At 44.6% G+C, this 15920-nt stretch overlaps 1 protein-coding gene across 3 annotated transcripts in view; it reads right to left on the bottom strand.

Annotated features, from left to right (window-relative positions):
- Positions 1 to 1561: 1561 nt before the first annotated feature.
- Positions 1562 to 15920, bottom strand: part of LOC147617549 (filament-like plant protein 4) — a 29541-nt gene continuing 15182 nt past the window's right edge. For all 3 annotated transcript variants that reach the window (XM_086775817.1, XM_086775818.1, XM_086775816.1), the window contains 4 exons: positions 5671 to 5851; positions 2855 to 5555; positions 2621 to 2684; positions 1562 to 2425 (listed from right to left, as the gene is read on the bottom strand). In XM_086775817.1, the coding sequence (XP_086631943.1) occupies positions 1781 to 2425; positions 2621 to 2684; positions 2855 to 5555; positions 5671 to 5851 (3591 nt within the window). In that variant the 3' untranslated portion in view covers positions 1562 to 1780. The remainder of the gene's footprint in view (positions 2426 to 2620; positions 2685 to 2854; positions 5556 to 5670; positions 5852 to 15920) is intronic.

Below are 15920 nucleotides of genomic sequence, written 5' to 3'. Positions count from 1 at the left end.
TACATCATCTTCTGTGCCAGAAATCAGGACATGGATGGTGACAAGCTTTTGGATGGATGCTCGCACATGTGCGGCTACTGATTGGCCAATATTCATGCATGTTCATTCAATCTCACATGGGAGAGAAGCGATGAACGACTCCAACACCCTTTTCCCCTTGTCCCCCATCCATACAGCCACTACACGTGGAATTTGTTAGCTCTAGTCAAAACCCCCCACTTGTTCTTGTATCCTGTTTCTTCAACAACAAGTAAATAGCCAATTCAACAAATGACCAGTGCACGGAAAGAAATACCTCGTTAAGCTTAATCCCAACCAATTTCAAGCAACGATATAATGTTATCACACAAAGTGTTACATGCATCAATAATTCAAGGCACCTGACTCACAAACAGGATAGTGTAGATTCACGCCACAGACAAAAAAGCCACCTAGAGGCACATGGCCATATGAAGATGGACAAGCAAAGATCTCTAGAAGATAGTCTGAAGACTTCTTGCAGTTTTCTCCATTTTCTAGCATGTGCATGACGGGATTTGCTGGTCTGCTGGTCTTCTTCGCTTTTGTTCTTAAGTCTGATTGTCTTGCAAATCACTACAGGTGCATAGAGCATCCCATTTCAGGTCTTAAGATTCCACAATTGCAAGGATTTCAGGAGCCTTAGAGCACCCTGTGGAAGCCTAAAGCAGGCCAGGTAAGAGTCAGCATTATTTTGATATTTTTGTGTCCATGATTAAACTTACAGCAAGCAGAAACAGGTATCCAATTGAAGCACATGAACAAATATTTACCTAAAGAAAAGAGTAGCAAGCAACTTGGGGACCCATGAGGAATCAAGTAGAAACATTGTGAAGAAGCCCTTACCCGTATAGAATCACCTTACATTGCAACACGCCCTTCTCCAGCAAGTCCAAAGACCATGTCTTATGGTAAACTTTCAGTGCAAAACAACGTCCACAGGAAGAAAAAAGAACCACTTGATGGTCAATGAAACCTTGGGATAGCAATGTTGGAAGGTCATGGCCTGGCCATCTACATACCACATGCATAGTACCAAGGATAATGAGATCATGCTTAAATAATAGAAGACTAGGGCCATTATCATCCCTCCTCCACCAATTTTCGAAGGCCACACAGCAGCCCAGTGTATGGAATTTAACAGCAGACTCCTGGATTAGACGGACGGAACAGGAACCAAACAGACGTTGATTGACAGACAGTAGCCGGATGAAAGCACAAGGAAACTCTTCAAAAAGTCCCCAGTTTGATGGTAAGTGAGCACAACGAGGTATCACACAGTTCAGCCCTTGTATAGAATAAAGCAAGTACTCCATAAGAGCGTGGGTGGAGTGGGTTGGTGGGTGGGAGGGCATCCCGGCCATTAGGAAATAGTGCAGTGTCAATTGTGCATATGAATGCTTGTAATTTGTTCTGTTGTTTATAATTATTTGCATCGTTATACTACATAAACCGCTTCCATCAAGCTATCTGACATCAAAATCCTTGAAAATAGGCAGAGGAAAAGGTCACTCTTACGATTCCCGTCATTTCAGACTGATTATTTGGCTGAAGAAGCTTAATATGGCTGGAGAACGTTTGAATACATGCATTGGAATATGTGTTTGTGGACCTTGCCTCGCAACTTGAAAGTTAAGACAGTTTTCTTACAAAATTTGGATGATACATAAGAGTCCACGTTGGAACAGAAAATAAGGGTCTATATGCTGAAATTGATTGACTATATTATGACTTCTAAGTGATGGTATATATTAATATGGCTTTAATTGCTGCTCTTTGTTCTTGAAAAAAATCTGCTGAATGTACTGCCATGCTTCTCAGTAGAGGGTGAACCTGCATCATTCATGGACTTTGACAAATCAATTCCTGCAAATGATCGTGGGCTCCTTTTCTTTCTGCGAGGAGGCTTGGAAGTTGACCTTTTAGGAGAAAGAGGCTCTGCCTCAGGTGAGCTGGGCATTTGTGCAACAGCTTCTATGTAGTCCTCATGCACAGGGACTTTGTCTCCAAACATGTCGAACATCTTCCTTCCTGATGCCTGTCCACATATTGACAAGCTGATCAACTCCGAGTCCAATATATCCGAGGCAATACTATCCCGAGGATCCCATGATAAGTCTTTCTTGTTTCTTCCATTCTTTTTATCATCAGAAAAGGTTTCTTCATGCTCGAGAAAACGTGCGCTACCACCTGCCTCACTAGCGTCGTCGACAATTCTTGCTGAGTCACTCCTCAAAGGAGCATATCTTTTTGATGGAACTTGATCCAAAGACACAGATCGCTGAACTGATTGATCAGGAGGGGTTGAGTCTTTTGGAGACGCAAGTGCCTTCAGCTGCTGTCCTAGAACTAGTATAGTCCGCTGACAATCAGCTAGCTTCTCTGCTGCAGCAGCGATTTCCTGCTCCTGCAGAGTGCATTATCAGCAGAAAAACTGTTGAGAATCACCTCCGCATATTCTAAGACAAGAAATAGCATTGTAAAGGAAGATATGTCGAAGAATTACCCTTCCTCACATTGGCCTAGCTCAAACTTAAGTTTTACTTTTTAAGGTTTGTTAGTACCCTTACAAATCCTGATTTTTTTGAGGAGGAAACTTTACCTTGCTCACTTGCTCTGCCTCTTCATCAGCCATGGCACATCGTGGGCAGCTTAAATTAGATTTTCTGCAGAATTGGATCAATAAGTAACCGACCCACGTACGTTTGAAAATAATTCCTCAATTGTTTGAAACTATTTAAAAATATTACTCAATTGTTTGAAACTAGCAGCCAAAACAAAGACGTCGTACTGCAGTAGTGGATTCGAGACAGTAGGAAGGTAGAGAGTGACTTACTCTTGAAGCTGGTCTTGGAGTTCCCTGCACTTGGCCTCCAAATCTGAATTTTTTTTCTGTTCAGTCAAGATCTCTTTTCCAATGGTTTCTATTCTCTCATGCAGTTTATCCAGCTCAGATCTGCTTGCTTTGAGTTGGGAATCGGATTCTTCTTTTGAAGCAGCCATTCTGAAGAGTTGCTCCTCTACAAGCTGCTTGCTAGATTCTACAGAAGCAAGCTGAATCTGAAGGTTGGCTACAAGCTGTTTTGTTTCTTGAAGTTGTGCTCTCAAATGCTGAAGTTTCTCCATGTCTACTGCCAAAGTACATTCCATCTCAACTTTATCAACTTTGAGCTGAGCAAGCTCTTGTTCTATGCCACTGAACCTTGTAAACTCTGCTCTCATGTGAGTTTCCAGGGCAACCTTCTCAGATCGAACTTTCCTGAGCTCCTCTTCTACTCTTGAAACATGAGCTGAGAAGCATTCCTTTTTAACAGCATGAGGACTACTTTCATCAGCAGGTACAATCTTTGCAGCAGCCTCTGAACACTCAGACTTGCTAGTGTCAGAGATGGGACTGCCTACCCCACTGAACTCCATCTCTCCACTGGCGTGGAATGAGCTGCCCCACGACAAAGATTTCCTTGTGACAGGTGTAGACCCATTGCTTTCTGCTGTTGCGACCTTCAATAGATGTCTGAGAACTGAGGAAAGTTCTGTCATAAGCTGTATAAGATCTACTTTTCCATGCAAAAACTGATTGCTCACTGTAATAAACTTCTGACACCTAGAATCAAGCTCAGAAGTTTTAACTTGTACATCTGCAGGATGTTTAGTGAACGTGCCGAAGCAGTCAGTAGAAGCATCAACAAAATTGTTTTTGGACTCTCTATGTGAAGGAGCTGGAAGATGGTGCTCGGTGCTACTGGCTGCGGCAAGGTCTTCAACCAATCGGACTACTTTGCAAACAGCCATAGTCAACTCTGGTCCAACTCCTTGAAGTTTAAAATCAGCATCAGAAGAAAAAGATGAAGCTTCCTCTTCAAACAAGGGGTCAGCAGTGGCAGGCAAGGCATGTTGACTTGTCAATCCATTGCTTAGGCTTTCATTAGGACGAGATCCCTTGGAGAGCCGCCTGATCTGGCTTCGCAAGTTTGCTATGGAATGGCACGGTACTCCCATTTCTACTCTGATCTCATCCAACACTTTGCCTGCATCAGCACTTTCTTCTTGAGCCCCAAGGACCATATTCAGTTTCTCTTTCAAACTCAATAGGTTTGCTTCATTAGCAGCATCTTTGGACTGCCATGATGCTAGTTCTTCTTCTGCAACTGCTAGCTTGGCACTTACCTTTTCACAAAGCCGGTGGGCATCCTGAAGCTCTGCCTCCTTCTTTATCAGACTTTGCTCTAGAGATAATATGCTGTCTTCAAAAGTCATACTTGTGTTATTCATCGATTCTTTTCTGGAAGCTCCATCTTTGTTATCCCATGATCTACTTATTTCTAAAGCAGGCTTGGCAGACTTGGGAGACAAAGATGCCAAATGTTCCATTTCCATAAAATCGTCTAGTTCTGTTTTTGATACATTCACAGGCTTGTTAGAGATATGAATGGGCTTCCCTTTCTTGAACTGATCGAGCTCCACAATCAAAGCCGAGGCCCATGATTCTGCACAGCTGATCTCGCCATCATTTCCATCTTCAGAGACTGAAGCAAGACTAGGTTCAACACTATTGGCGAGGCTCCTTGTGGTTTCCACATGCCTATCCAAACCTGACAGGCCTGGCATTTTATGTATCCCTTGATTGTGGGTCCAAGCATCCAGTTGCTGTTCGACAGTGGATAGCTTGCTAGCAGTTCTGGCACACATGAGCCTGGCAGACTGCAGCTCATTGTTCCTTTTTGTTAAAACTTCTCTCAACATTTTTGTTTCTTCCTCCAGTGCACTAAATCGCTCTGACCATAGGCCCCCTTCATTTTCTTGATGATCGTCTTCCTGTGTAATATCCTGCACTAGCTGAACTGATGAGGTGGCTCTTGGTGAGACAGCCCCTTTGCCACTCTTCCTCCTGTTATCACTTTTCTCCTTTCCTGGCCCTTCAATTTCTAGCCTCATCTGTGCTAGTGCACCAGGACCAGGTAGCTTTTTACGAACTAAGCCTCGCAGACGCTGGCATTCTGCCTCAAGCTTGGACATTTTCTTGATATCCTCCAAATGTTGTTTGCTTGCAGCATCTGCAGCTCGTTTGATCAGCCCCTTCTCTTCATTTCTGATCTCTAGTTCCTTGTGTAATACATTGAGTTCGTACTTGAATGCAAGGTTTTCCTTCTCAAAGGACTCAAGGCGAATCTGCAGCATATTCACTTCAGCTTCAGCTTTCGAACGGGCTTCACTAATCTCGGAGATGCTTCTTGCTCGCTCTTGGAGATATTTTGACATGGCCCTATTTTCTGCATCTCTCTCAAGAAAACTTTGCTCTGCGTCAGCCAACTTTTGTTCAAGCTCAGAATGCATTCTGTCCCAGTCTCTCGTCTTCTTCACAATGGCATCATGAATGTTCTGCTCCTGCTCCTCTCGTACATGGCGAAGTTGCCGCATGCATTCTTTCAGGGCACCATCTAGGTGGGAAACTCTATCTTCTGTGGCAAGTTTCTGCTGGATTGCAGAATCTAACTGCTGCTTTAATGTTGCTGCTTCTGCTTCCACCTTCTCCCAACCTGTAGACATCAATAAACAAAAGTTAACCGAGTTACCCCTGGTTGGTCATACACATCATGATTACTTACAAGCTTCTCCCCTCTTCCCTTACAATGGTGCAAATGCTTTTCTTACCTGAAACGGCTTCTTCTGCAACTTTTGCATGTTGTTTGACCAAAACTTCTTTACTTGCAGCATCCAACAATGCTGCCGACAGTTTATCATTCAATTCCTTGATCCTTTCCTCGTATTCTTGCCAATGTGTGGTCCCTTCATCACACATGCGAGTGTGATCTGACAAAATGATTGCAACATCCTACAAAAACCACAGGAGTATAATACATAACCAGAATATTGTGACAACCCCAAAGTTATCTCCATTTAATAAGCATTCAAAAGTTTCCAACTGGTTACATCCTTACTCTCCTTTCCTCTTTTTGCTACAGCTTTTCATTGTAATAACTGAGATGCATGTATGTAATGCAAGGGCTACAAGTTAGGGTTAAGATTTTACAAAGAAATCCATGCATATGTGAACTACTACTCCGCCAATGAAGATGCTGCTCCAGGAGATTTCTCCCAAGAGCCATTGTGAAGATATCCACAAAATTCTCAGTTTTTGAACTGGATCTCTCCGTCCATGCCAGCTCGTGCATTAAGTGATACTGTATCTCAATGTGCTTTGTGCGAGTGTGGAACACCCTCCCAAAATTCTCCTTAACCAGACTGCTTCACATGAAGCAAACCATGCTGCCTTGTACTCAATCTCTGTAGAAGAAAGGATCATTATAGGTAGTCTCTCTGATTCAAGAGGTATCTCCGAACCCCAAGTGAAAAACAATGATCAGAAACTGATATCCCACTATCACAATCTCCAGTCAAGGTCATGCCCGAGGTATAGGTGATGCAGTACTCCAGTGTACCTCGGTGGATGTATTTCAAGCGTCCCTACCTTCCAAATTCCAATGGTTCTCTCAAGGCTGATTTGGAGAACCTACTCAATACGCCAACTGCAAAGTTGATCGGCCGTGTGTTGCACAATCCCATCAACTTCTTGCACTCCTTCACATCCATCAATGGGGAACAAGTTTGCATCAACCTCCATTAAGAGTCCAAATTGACTTGCACTCGACCATACCAAATGCCTTTAACATTTCTCCTCCATCTGTTGATGGAATGAAGAAGCTATCCGGCTCCTGCCAAACCTCAATCCCCAAACAAAAATACGTAAGCCCAAGGTCTGACATTTCAAACTCTGAACTCAATATCTCCTTCATATGTTGGATCTTCTCTTCATGGTTCCTGTCAAAAAGGAAACACTAGAGGTAGAGGACCTCCATATTGTCATAGCCTTTCTTTTTTTGCCAGTCCAACCTTCAAGGTTTGCAAAAGCACGCAACTCAAACGGATTGGTTTGCAGGAACACAAAAGCACTCAAACAGAATGCAAAAGTTTGCACAATTCTCCCTCGGAGAAAGTGGTCATCCACATAAAAGACTATGATCATGTACTTACATTGCTCAGAGAAAATGTACAAACGTGTATCTGACAAGCATTTAGAAAGACCAATACTCACAAAATATGTGTTGATTCACTCGAACCAAGCTAAGAGGCCTTTTTCAGCCCATACAATGCCCTCCGGAATCTACATGACTTGCTTTTTGAAATGGATATCACAAATTCTGCGGATTGTACTTCACATCCATCTACACCACTAGCCACTTCTCATGAGCAGCCAAAGCTTACTAGTATCGTGCAATTGGTGGTCAATCTAGCAAATGTCTCCTCTAGCAGTGGGAGCGAACTCCTCTTGAAAGTCGAATCCCTCGACCTATGTAGAGCCCTTTGCTACGAACCGTGCTCCGATGTACCATCAATCTGTACGTGGCCTTCCAAATCCACTTGGTGTCAATGAACTTGCATTTCTCTGGACGATCCATGAGATCCCAAACACCGTTTCTAATAATGAAGTCATAGTTACTTTGCATGGCCTCCCACCAGTTGTGCTTCCTCCAAACTTGGTGGCTCCTATACCTTCATTATCTCAACCATTAAGGCCATATTGACAATGTGTGCATGTGCCCTCTTCTGCTCCTTTTTTCTCTTTGATCTGCAAGCAACTGCTGGCTCATCTTCTATATCCAACAGAACTTTCCCATCAAAAAGTTCTTCACCCACTTTGGATATGGCATATTCCAATGTGGGTCAGCAAGCTGTCTTCTTTATCTTTAGATTCCACCTCGTGGGACAGGTGCAGACCTCCCCTTCGCCATTGAAGCGGGAGCCCAATGTACTACAATGGGTAACTGTGTTATTGCTATATCTTTGTTGAAGGATAAACAGAGCCTCCTCCTTCACCTTATGGGACATTCCACAAATAGCACATCACGGCTCACTATGATCTTCCTCGCCTCAAGGTCGTATAGTCAGTAACCCTTTTGACTCTATATCATACCCTAGGTATCACGTGCACACATGCAGACATGGCTAGTCTCCTAGCCAATCCTTGAATAGGCAACAATATTAGGCTAGATTTAGGGTACTAGTTGGCCGACAGCAAGTACTCAAATATGGGCATCATCAAATTTGGCCGACTTGTGCAATATTGAGCCTATAAAAGGCTAGGCCCAAAGATAGATAGTCATATCATCTAGTCCCCACCATAGTTCAAGTCTTATTCAATCCTTAGAGAGTCTTTTGGTCAAGAAATCAGTCCTTTTTTCGAAGGCCAAAGGCCATGGAAATTGTACAATAGTACACATCTTTTTGTACCATATCAATATACTGAAAATATAGCTCATCTATCTCTTTCTGCTATCTATTCTTTGTTGTTGAGTTAGTGTTACAGCAAGGCTTCCGCACATGCAACGTTGGTATCAGAGCATTCAGGCTCAGCCATGTAAACACTAAGTTGTCCCAAGAAAGGTGCATAGATCCATGGAAGAATGCAACCAGGGTAGCATTTATGAGGTGGTCGGCAGCAGGCAAAGCCAGAGGAAAGCATTCCCTAGGAGTTGTGCGCTCAAAGGAGCATACCATTGGCTTTCAGATCAATTCCAAAGGTGGAGCATCAAACATAATCATTCTCAGCAGGAGACCATAACTATGTTAAGGGAAAGGGATTACAGGCATGGGTCAAAGTGGAACAGATGCACAGTTTTGAAACCAGACTTGGAGTGGAATCAGAGGAATAAAAGGGTTTTCAGTCTAAGTGCCAAAAGTCATAGTACAAAGTCGGTAGTCCAGGGAGGAAGGATAACACGTTTCCAACCCATCATCAAGTTTGGCAGGAGGGAATGTCACATGCACACACGTGGACATTGCTAGTCTCTCCTAGCTAATCCAGCAATCTTAGGGTAGATTTAGGGCACTAGCAGGCTGACAGCAGCTACTCATATATGGGCATCATCAAGGCTGGCCGACATGAGCATTCAGGGTTATTAGCATACTGTCTCGGCCGTGGACAAATAAAACTGGCTGACAACTATTATTCTGGCCAATTTGTGCAATATTGAGCCTATAAAAGGCTAGGCCCAAAGATAGTCCTATTCATATGATCCCCACATTGGTTCAAGTCATAGTCAATCCTTAGATAATCTTTTGGTCAAGAATTCTGTCCTCGTTTGGAAGGCCAAAGGCCATGGAAATTGGCCAGCAGTATACATCTTTTTGTACCATATCAATATACTGAAAATTGGCCATGGAAGAATGCAGCCAGGATAGCATGTATGAGGTGGTTGGCAGCAAACAAAGGCAGAGGAAAGCATTCCCTAGGAGTTGTGTGGAGGGATGCTTTTAACCCCGTGAAAAGCATGCCCTTCTTTAGTTACACTATGCAGAATGCCAGACACCTAGTTCTGGGACAAATCCAGTGAGTCCCTACTTTCATACCTCATTGGGAGGCTTATGGGATCACCCTTGACATTCAGAGAGGGCAGAGGTTGGGGCACTCATACAGTGAAATGAAGATTTCCTCTTTTATTTGGCTTTCTCTACATGGTTGTCTTCCCACCAACCAGTGGGAGATCAATCGTTGGTGCTAGCCTTGCTTGTCCAAGATGTGCAGGAGGTTCAAAGATAGTCTTCCATTGCTCATGGGAGTGCACGGAGGCATAGAGGATTTGGATTGCAATAGCACACATTTTTGGAAGGATGAGGAAGGATGCCTTCATTTGTTTTGGTGCTATTGCTTGGTTGACACAGTTGGGCTTGCAACTCAGGCATGAAGGGAACGACATAGATATGGTCATAAGGATTACCCAAGGAGTGGGTAGCGGGGCCGTCTTCACGACATGCTAGAGTCCATGAATGTATCACCAACACAGAGATTGGACATTGCATGGGAGATCATCGCTAGCATCACATCTTCGCACATTTGGAAGGCTAGAGGTAGCTAGGGAGATCTTGGCTCAGAGGAAGTCCTTCCAAGGCTCGGCAACCAAGAGTAGTCCACGAACTATCAACTTGCCCAAAAGGACACGGGAGGAGTCGATGATGCCCAAGCCCCCTGGCAGGCTACCCATCACTGCCAACCCAAAGAAAGTTGTGGATCAACCGTTGAACCTCACCGATGCAAGTCGAGAAAAGGCCAGAACCTAGTTCACCACCACAACCCGGCTTGCTAAGGAAAGCCTCACGAAACTCCAATATAGCAACTTCTTAAAAGAAGGGGCTAGCTGCTACTCTGAGGAAATATCGATACCAACCTGGCATCCAAGATAACGAACTAGAGTGCCACTTGGGATCCACTAAAAAGCCTCAATTGGCCAACAAGTCAGAGCGGCTGATGTGCCAACCCAAAATCCAAACGAGTTGATATGTGCACCGGATGCACAACAGAAGACCTCTATCGCATCAGTGAATCTCTGAAGATTCCCCTCATCTCTGGATAAGTATGTTGTTGTGTCGTCCGCAAACCCTGAGTCAAGCAGCTCATCCTGTGCACGGATGGGAAGACGTAGCCCTTGAAGCCCTATCTCCTAAGTGAAGAGAAAAGTGCTCATGGCCTCAGCAACAAACAAGAAGAGATAAGGTGCCAATGGACAACCGAGCGAGAAAGCGGAAATCTGTCACCTCTGGATCCTTGAATGAGCACCTGGTTGTGCAAAGCTAAGCAGAGCCCAAAAGCACCTCGAACCCACTACTCAGGAATCCCATCCGGCACATCGTCCCCTCCAAAAAGCCCTAGTCCACCCCCGATCCTAGACAAAACCGGTCAACGTGCCATGAATCAAATGGAGGAGGAAAGGCTGAGTCTCTGGCTGATGGCTTTGGCTAACATTTTGTAAGCTATCCCTAGGAGGGTGATGGGTCTCCACTGCCGAATCTCCAATCTGGCACCACCTTTCTTGGGAGTCAAATGAATGAGCCCCTCTGACCTCCTCTCCAACATGGAGCCTATGGTCATAATCTTATGGAAGGCAGCAATGAAACCACCTTCCATGATATCCCAATGACGAAAAAATAAGGAAACTGGAAGCCCATCCTCTCCTGGGCATTTACCCGTGGGTAGTGCCATCAGGGCTGAAGGGAGAGAGTTAGGGTTTCATGTGGGAGACATACACAAAGAAGAAGGGAGAGAGAGAGAGAGAGACATGTGGGGATAAGTCAACTCACAGTATGAGTGTGTGACTCCCCTATCACACATGTTTATTTGCTCTAGTACACATAGTGCACTTAGTACATTAAAAGTACTAAGTGTACTATGTATGTACTATAAAACTTATGGGCTTGTACACACTATAAGGGTAGGCATAATGCCTTTACCCCAACAGCCTCCCACTTAAAGGTAAAGTGCCCTTAAATGAAGGAAAAGAAAAATCAGCATGTACATGATAATATACAAGGCCATATCAAGGCTAAAACTGGCCTCATCCAATGCCCATCAAGTGTCTGCAATGCGCAAACCGCTCTGGAGGCAAACTCTTTGTCAACAGATCAGCCGGGTTGTCATCCGTATGAATCTTGACAAGCTGAATCAGCTTGTTCTCTATCACCTCTCTGATGAAGTGATACTTCACATCCACATGCTTCGTCTTTGCATGAAAGACAGGGTTCTTTGCCAACTGGATGGCACTCTGACTATCACAATGCAACAATGGAATATCCCCTGTATAACCCAAATCAACCACTAACCGAGATAGCCATAATGCCTCCTTGCAAGCCTCTGTGGCTGCAATATACTCGGCCTCTGTAGTAGATAAGGCAGTGCACTTCTGCATCTTGGATATCCATGACACAGCACCTCCTGTGAATGTAAACACATAACCGGTAGTAGACTTCCGGTTATCTGGATGACCGGCATAATCCGAATCCGTGTAACCATGCACTAATGCATCCTGTTTGCCAAAGCAAATGCACATATCCTGTGTGCCCTTCAGGTATCTCATGACACCTTTCACTGCTTCCCAATGCTTCTTGCCAGGGTTGGCCATGTATCTAGTAACCACTCCCACTGCAAATGCAATGTCCGACCTGGTAGCAACCATGGCATACATGAGACTGCCACAAGCTGAAGCATACGAAATCTTGGCCATATCAGCCCTGTCACTATCCGACTGTGGGCTGTCCATAGCACTGAGTTTCACATATGGAGGCAAAGGAGTACTAGTCTTCTTCCCCCCTTCCATATTGAACCTCTGCAAAACTTTGCCAATGTATTCCTTCTGAGACAAATACAACACATGCTGATTTCTGTCCCAAAGTATCCGCATACCCAAAATGTGATTTGCATCACCCAAATCCTTCATATCAAAGGTCTGATGCAGCCTCTTCTTCAAGGCATCCATCTCTTTACGAGATTTCCCGACAATCAACATATCATCAACATAAAAGATGAGGATCAATAGACTGCCATCCAAAGCTTTCTTGGTGTATAAGCAGTGATCTATGTCACTCCTCCTGAAATCCTGGGATTTCATGAATGTATCAAATTTATGATACCATTGCCTTGGTGCCTGTTTGAGCCCATAAAGACTCTTTTTCAGCTTGCATACAAGCTTCTCCTTTCCATTCACTGCATAACCCTCTGGCTGTTGCATATATATCTCCTCATGGAGATCACCGTGAAGAAAAGCAGTCTTCACATCCATCTGAATCAAATCCAGATCATCATGAGCAACCAAAGCTAATACAGCTCTAAGTGTGATCATTTTGACCACTGGAGAGAAGATCTCATCAAAGTCCACACCATATTCCTGCTTGAAGCCCTTAGCCACTAACCTGGCTTTGTATCTTGGCTTTGCATCAGGTGCAACTTTGAGCCTGTAAACCCACTTGCATGGCAAAACCTTCTTGCTTGTAGGCAAATGCACCAACTTCCATGTTCCATTTTTTGTGCAGAGAATCCATCTCTGACTTCATAGCACGCTCCCAAAGAGCCTTGTCTGCCCTCTGTAAAGCCTCCTTATAACAAGAGGGCTCCCCACAGTCAGTGAGCATCAAGTAGTCAACCCCTGGAACAAACCTGTCAGGGGGTCTGGAGGGTCTTGTGGACCTCCGTACCCAATGATCATCATTTGCAGGTTGCTATCCAGCCTGCATATCACCTATTGGTGGCTCCTGTTCCATGTAGGATCGCGGGGCAACAACTTTCCAGGAGGTCACCCATCCCAATAGTGTTCCAGCGCAAGTGCGCTTAACTGCAAGGTTACACAAACTGGTCTAGCCATCTAGACCCCAAAACCTTAAGGTGTTAGGGACCTCTAGTCTAGCCAATTTATGCAAGCCTTGCCACAAGTTGGGCTTACCCCAACAATCACCCCCTTAAGCCAAACTTGGAACTCACCTGTCCCTCTTAGTACCAACATGGTCCAATCGGCTCAGAAGTTGAGAGCTTCAACGTGGCCTCTGCCCTGGCTCAGAGGTTGAAGTCACCTTCAACATGGCCCTTTCCATGGACTCAAGAGGTTGGACTTTCAACCATGGCTCTGATACCACTTGTAGGATTGCGGGGCAACAACTTCCCAGGAGGTCACCCATCCTAGTAGTGTTCCAGCGCAAGTGCGCTTAACTGCAAGGTTACACAAACTGGTCTAGCCATCTAGACCCCAAAACCTTAAAGTGTTAGGGACCTCCGGTCTAGCCAATTTATGCAAGCCTTGCCACAAGTTGGGCTTACCCCAACATTCCATGCCATAAGGTTGAAAGATCATGCCCGGCATCTCCTCTAACTGTGGGATATCCATAGGGATATCTTCTGCCATCTCTCGCTGTCCATTTGGGCCATTTTCAGCACCATTTAAGGGCTGATTTTGTTGCTGTAATGGCTGATTTACAGCCCTTGGTTGTTGTCCATGATGTCCATCATCATCAAAGATGACTCTGCCAGGCTCCTATTGCCTTGCAGGCTCCTTATACATGCATGTTTCATCAAAAATGACATCATTGCTGCATATAATCTTTCTATTCACTGGATCCCAAAGTCTATACCCCATTTCACCTCTGTCACCATATCCTAGGAATATGCATTTGTGAGACTTAGGATCAAGTTTGGTGCGTATTTCCTTGCGTATGTGCACGTACGCAATGCAACCAAACACTCTCAAGTGCTTGTAGGACGGAGGCTTCCCTGTCCATACTTCCTCTGGCACTTTCCCACCAAGCCTCGTGTTAGGTGACCTGTTTATAAGATGAACGGCTGTTATAACAGCTTCAGCCCAAAAACCATGAGGTAACGCAGAATGTGACAACATGGAACGAACCTTCTCCTGAATGGTCCTGTTCATCCTCTCTGCTGTCCCGTTTTGTGGAGGATCATAAGGAGCAGAGAGCTCCCTCTTGATGCCTTTAGCATCACAAAAGTCCTGAAACTGTTTGGACATATACTCTCCACCATTGTCGGAACGCAAAGCCTTCAGTGTTTTGCCAGTTTGATTCTCAACATGAGCAATAAACTTCTCAAACACTGAGAATGTATCACTCTTCAAACGAAGAGGATAAACCCACACCTTGCGTGTGGCATCATCAATAAAAGAGAAAATATTTTCCCCTCCCAAAGAAAGCTGAGGCATCTCACATACATCTGTATGCACAAGCTCTAACTGAGCATCTTTCTGTCCAAGAGCTTTCTTGTGGGGGCACTGGAGTTGCCTGCCATATATACAATGCTCACAAAACTGAAAACTTGAGAACTTTAGAGAAGGCAAGTAACCAAAACGAGACAATTGCTCCATTCCTTTGACACTCATGTGTCCCAACCGACTATGCCACATAGAGATTTCCGGCAGCTCGGTTGCATTTACATGAGCATGGTGACAAACACCAGCATGCATGAAGTAAAGAGTGTCCACCTTAGAGCCTCTGGCAACAACCAATGAGCCCTTACTAATCTTCCACTTTCCACTACCAAATGTGGTAACATAACCAGCATCATCAAGCTGTCCAGTAGAAAACAGGTTCTTCTTGATCTCAAGCACATGCCTGACATCATGGAGCATAAGCTGTGAGCCATCTGAAAACACAAGCCTCACATCACCTCTGCCAAGAATCTGGCATACATGGTTGTCACCCAAATAAACTACTCCTTCATTGCCAGCAGTATACCTGACAAACAAGTCTCTGCAACCTGTGACATGAAAGGAGGCACCTGAATCAATGATCCATGAGTGCATACCATGACCATCTCCTGCATGGAGTGAATAGGCATCAAGTGAAGACATGAATAGGACTTCATCCTCACTGTCACCTACATGTGACACATTGACTTCTTCAATCTTGACTCCACTTTTGCCCTTTGGCTTTGCATCTTTGGCTTCATCTTTGTCTTTGTCTTTGCCTTTGCCCTTTTCCTTTTGATCATTCTTCCATTTGTAGCATTGCTTTTTGAAATGTCCCTTCTTGCCACAATAATGGCATTCCAAGTCCTTTTTGGAGCGGGACTTGCTCCTTCCCCGTTCTTGGCTTTTACCCCTTTGCTGGGATCTCCCACATGCATTCATTGCATTGGACTTTCCAACAGAGTTGTTCTTCCTGTTCATCTCCTACCCTCCACATCTGCATATGACAGCATAGCATTTGAATTGCTAGTGGCTATCCTGAATGTGTCCCAACTCTCTGGCAAAGTGCATAAGAGAAAGGTGGCTTTGAACTCATCGTCCATTGCCAACTTTTGATTGATGACCTGGCTCACAACACCATTAAACTCATTTAGATGGGCTGTCATAGACGCCCCTTCCTTCATTTGAAGACCTATGAGTTTCTTCAACCAATACACTTTGCTTGAGGCACTTTGCTGGGCATACAAGTCCTGCAATCTTTGCCACATTCCCCAAGCTGTCTTCTCTTCACGTATGCTGAAAAGTAAAGTGTCTAACACAGACAACATGATGGTGGATCTTGCCAGCTCATCCATATCTTCCCATTCTTCAGCAGTAAGAGAAGCGGGC

Source organism: Cibotium barometz, chromosome 36 (genome assembly GCF_041138505.1).
Source record: "Cibotium barometz isolate CiBa-2024 chromosome 36, ASM4113850v1, whole genome shotgun sequence".
NCBI lineage: Eukaryota > Viridiplantae > Streptophyta > Polypodiopsida > Cyatheales > Cibotiaceae > Cibotium > Cibotium barometz.
The sequence above is the reverse complement of the archived record's forward strand: the minus strand, read 5'-3'. Positions and strand labels throughout refer to the sequence as shown.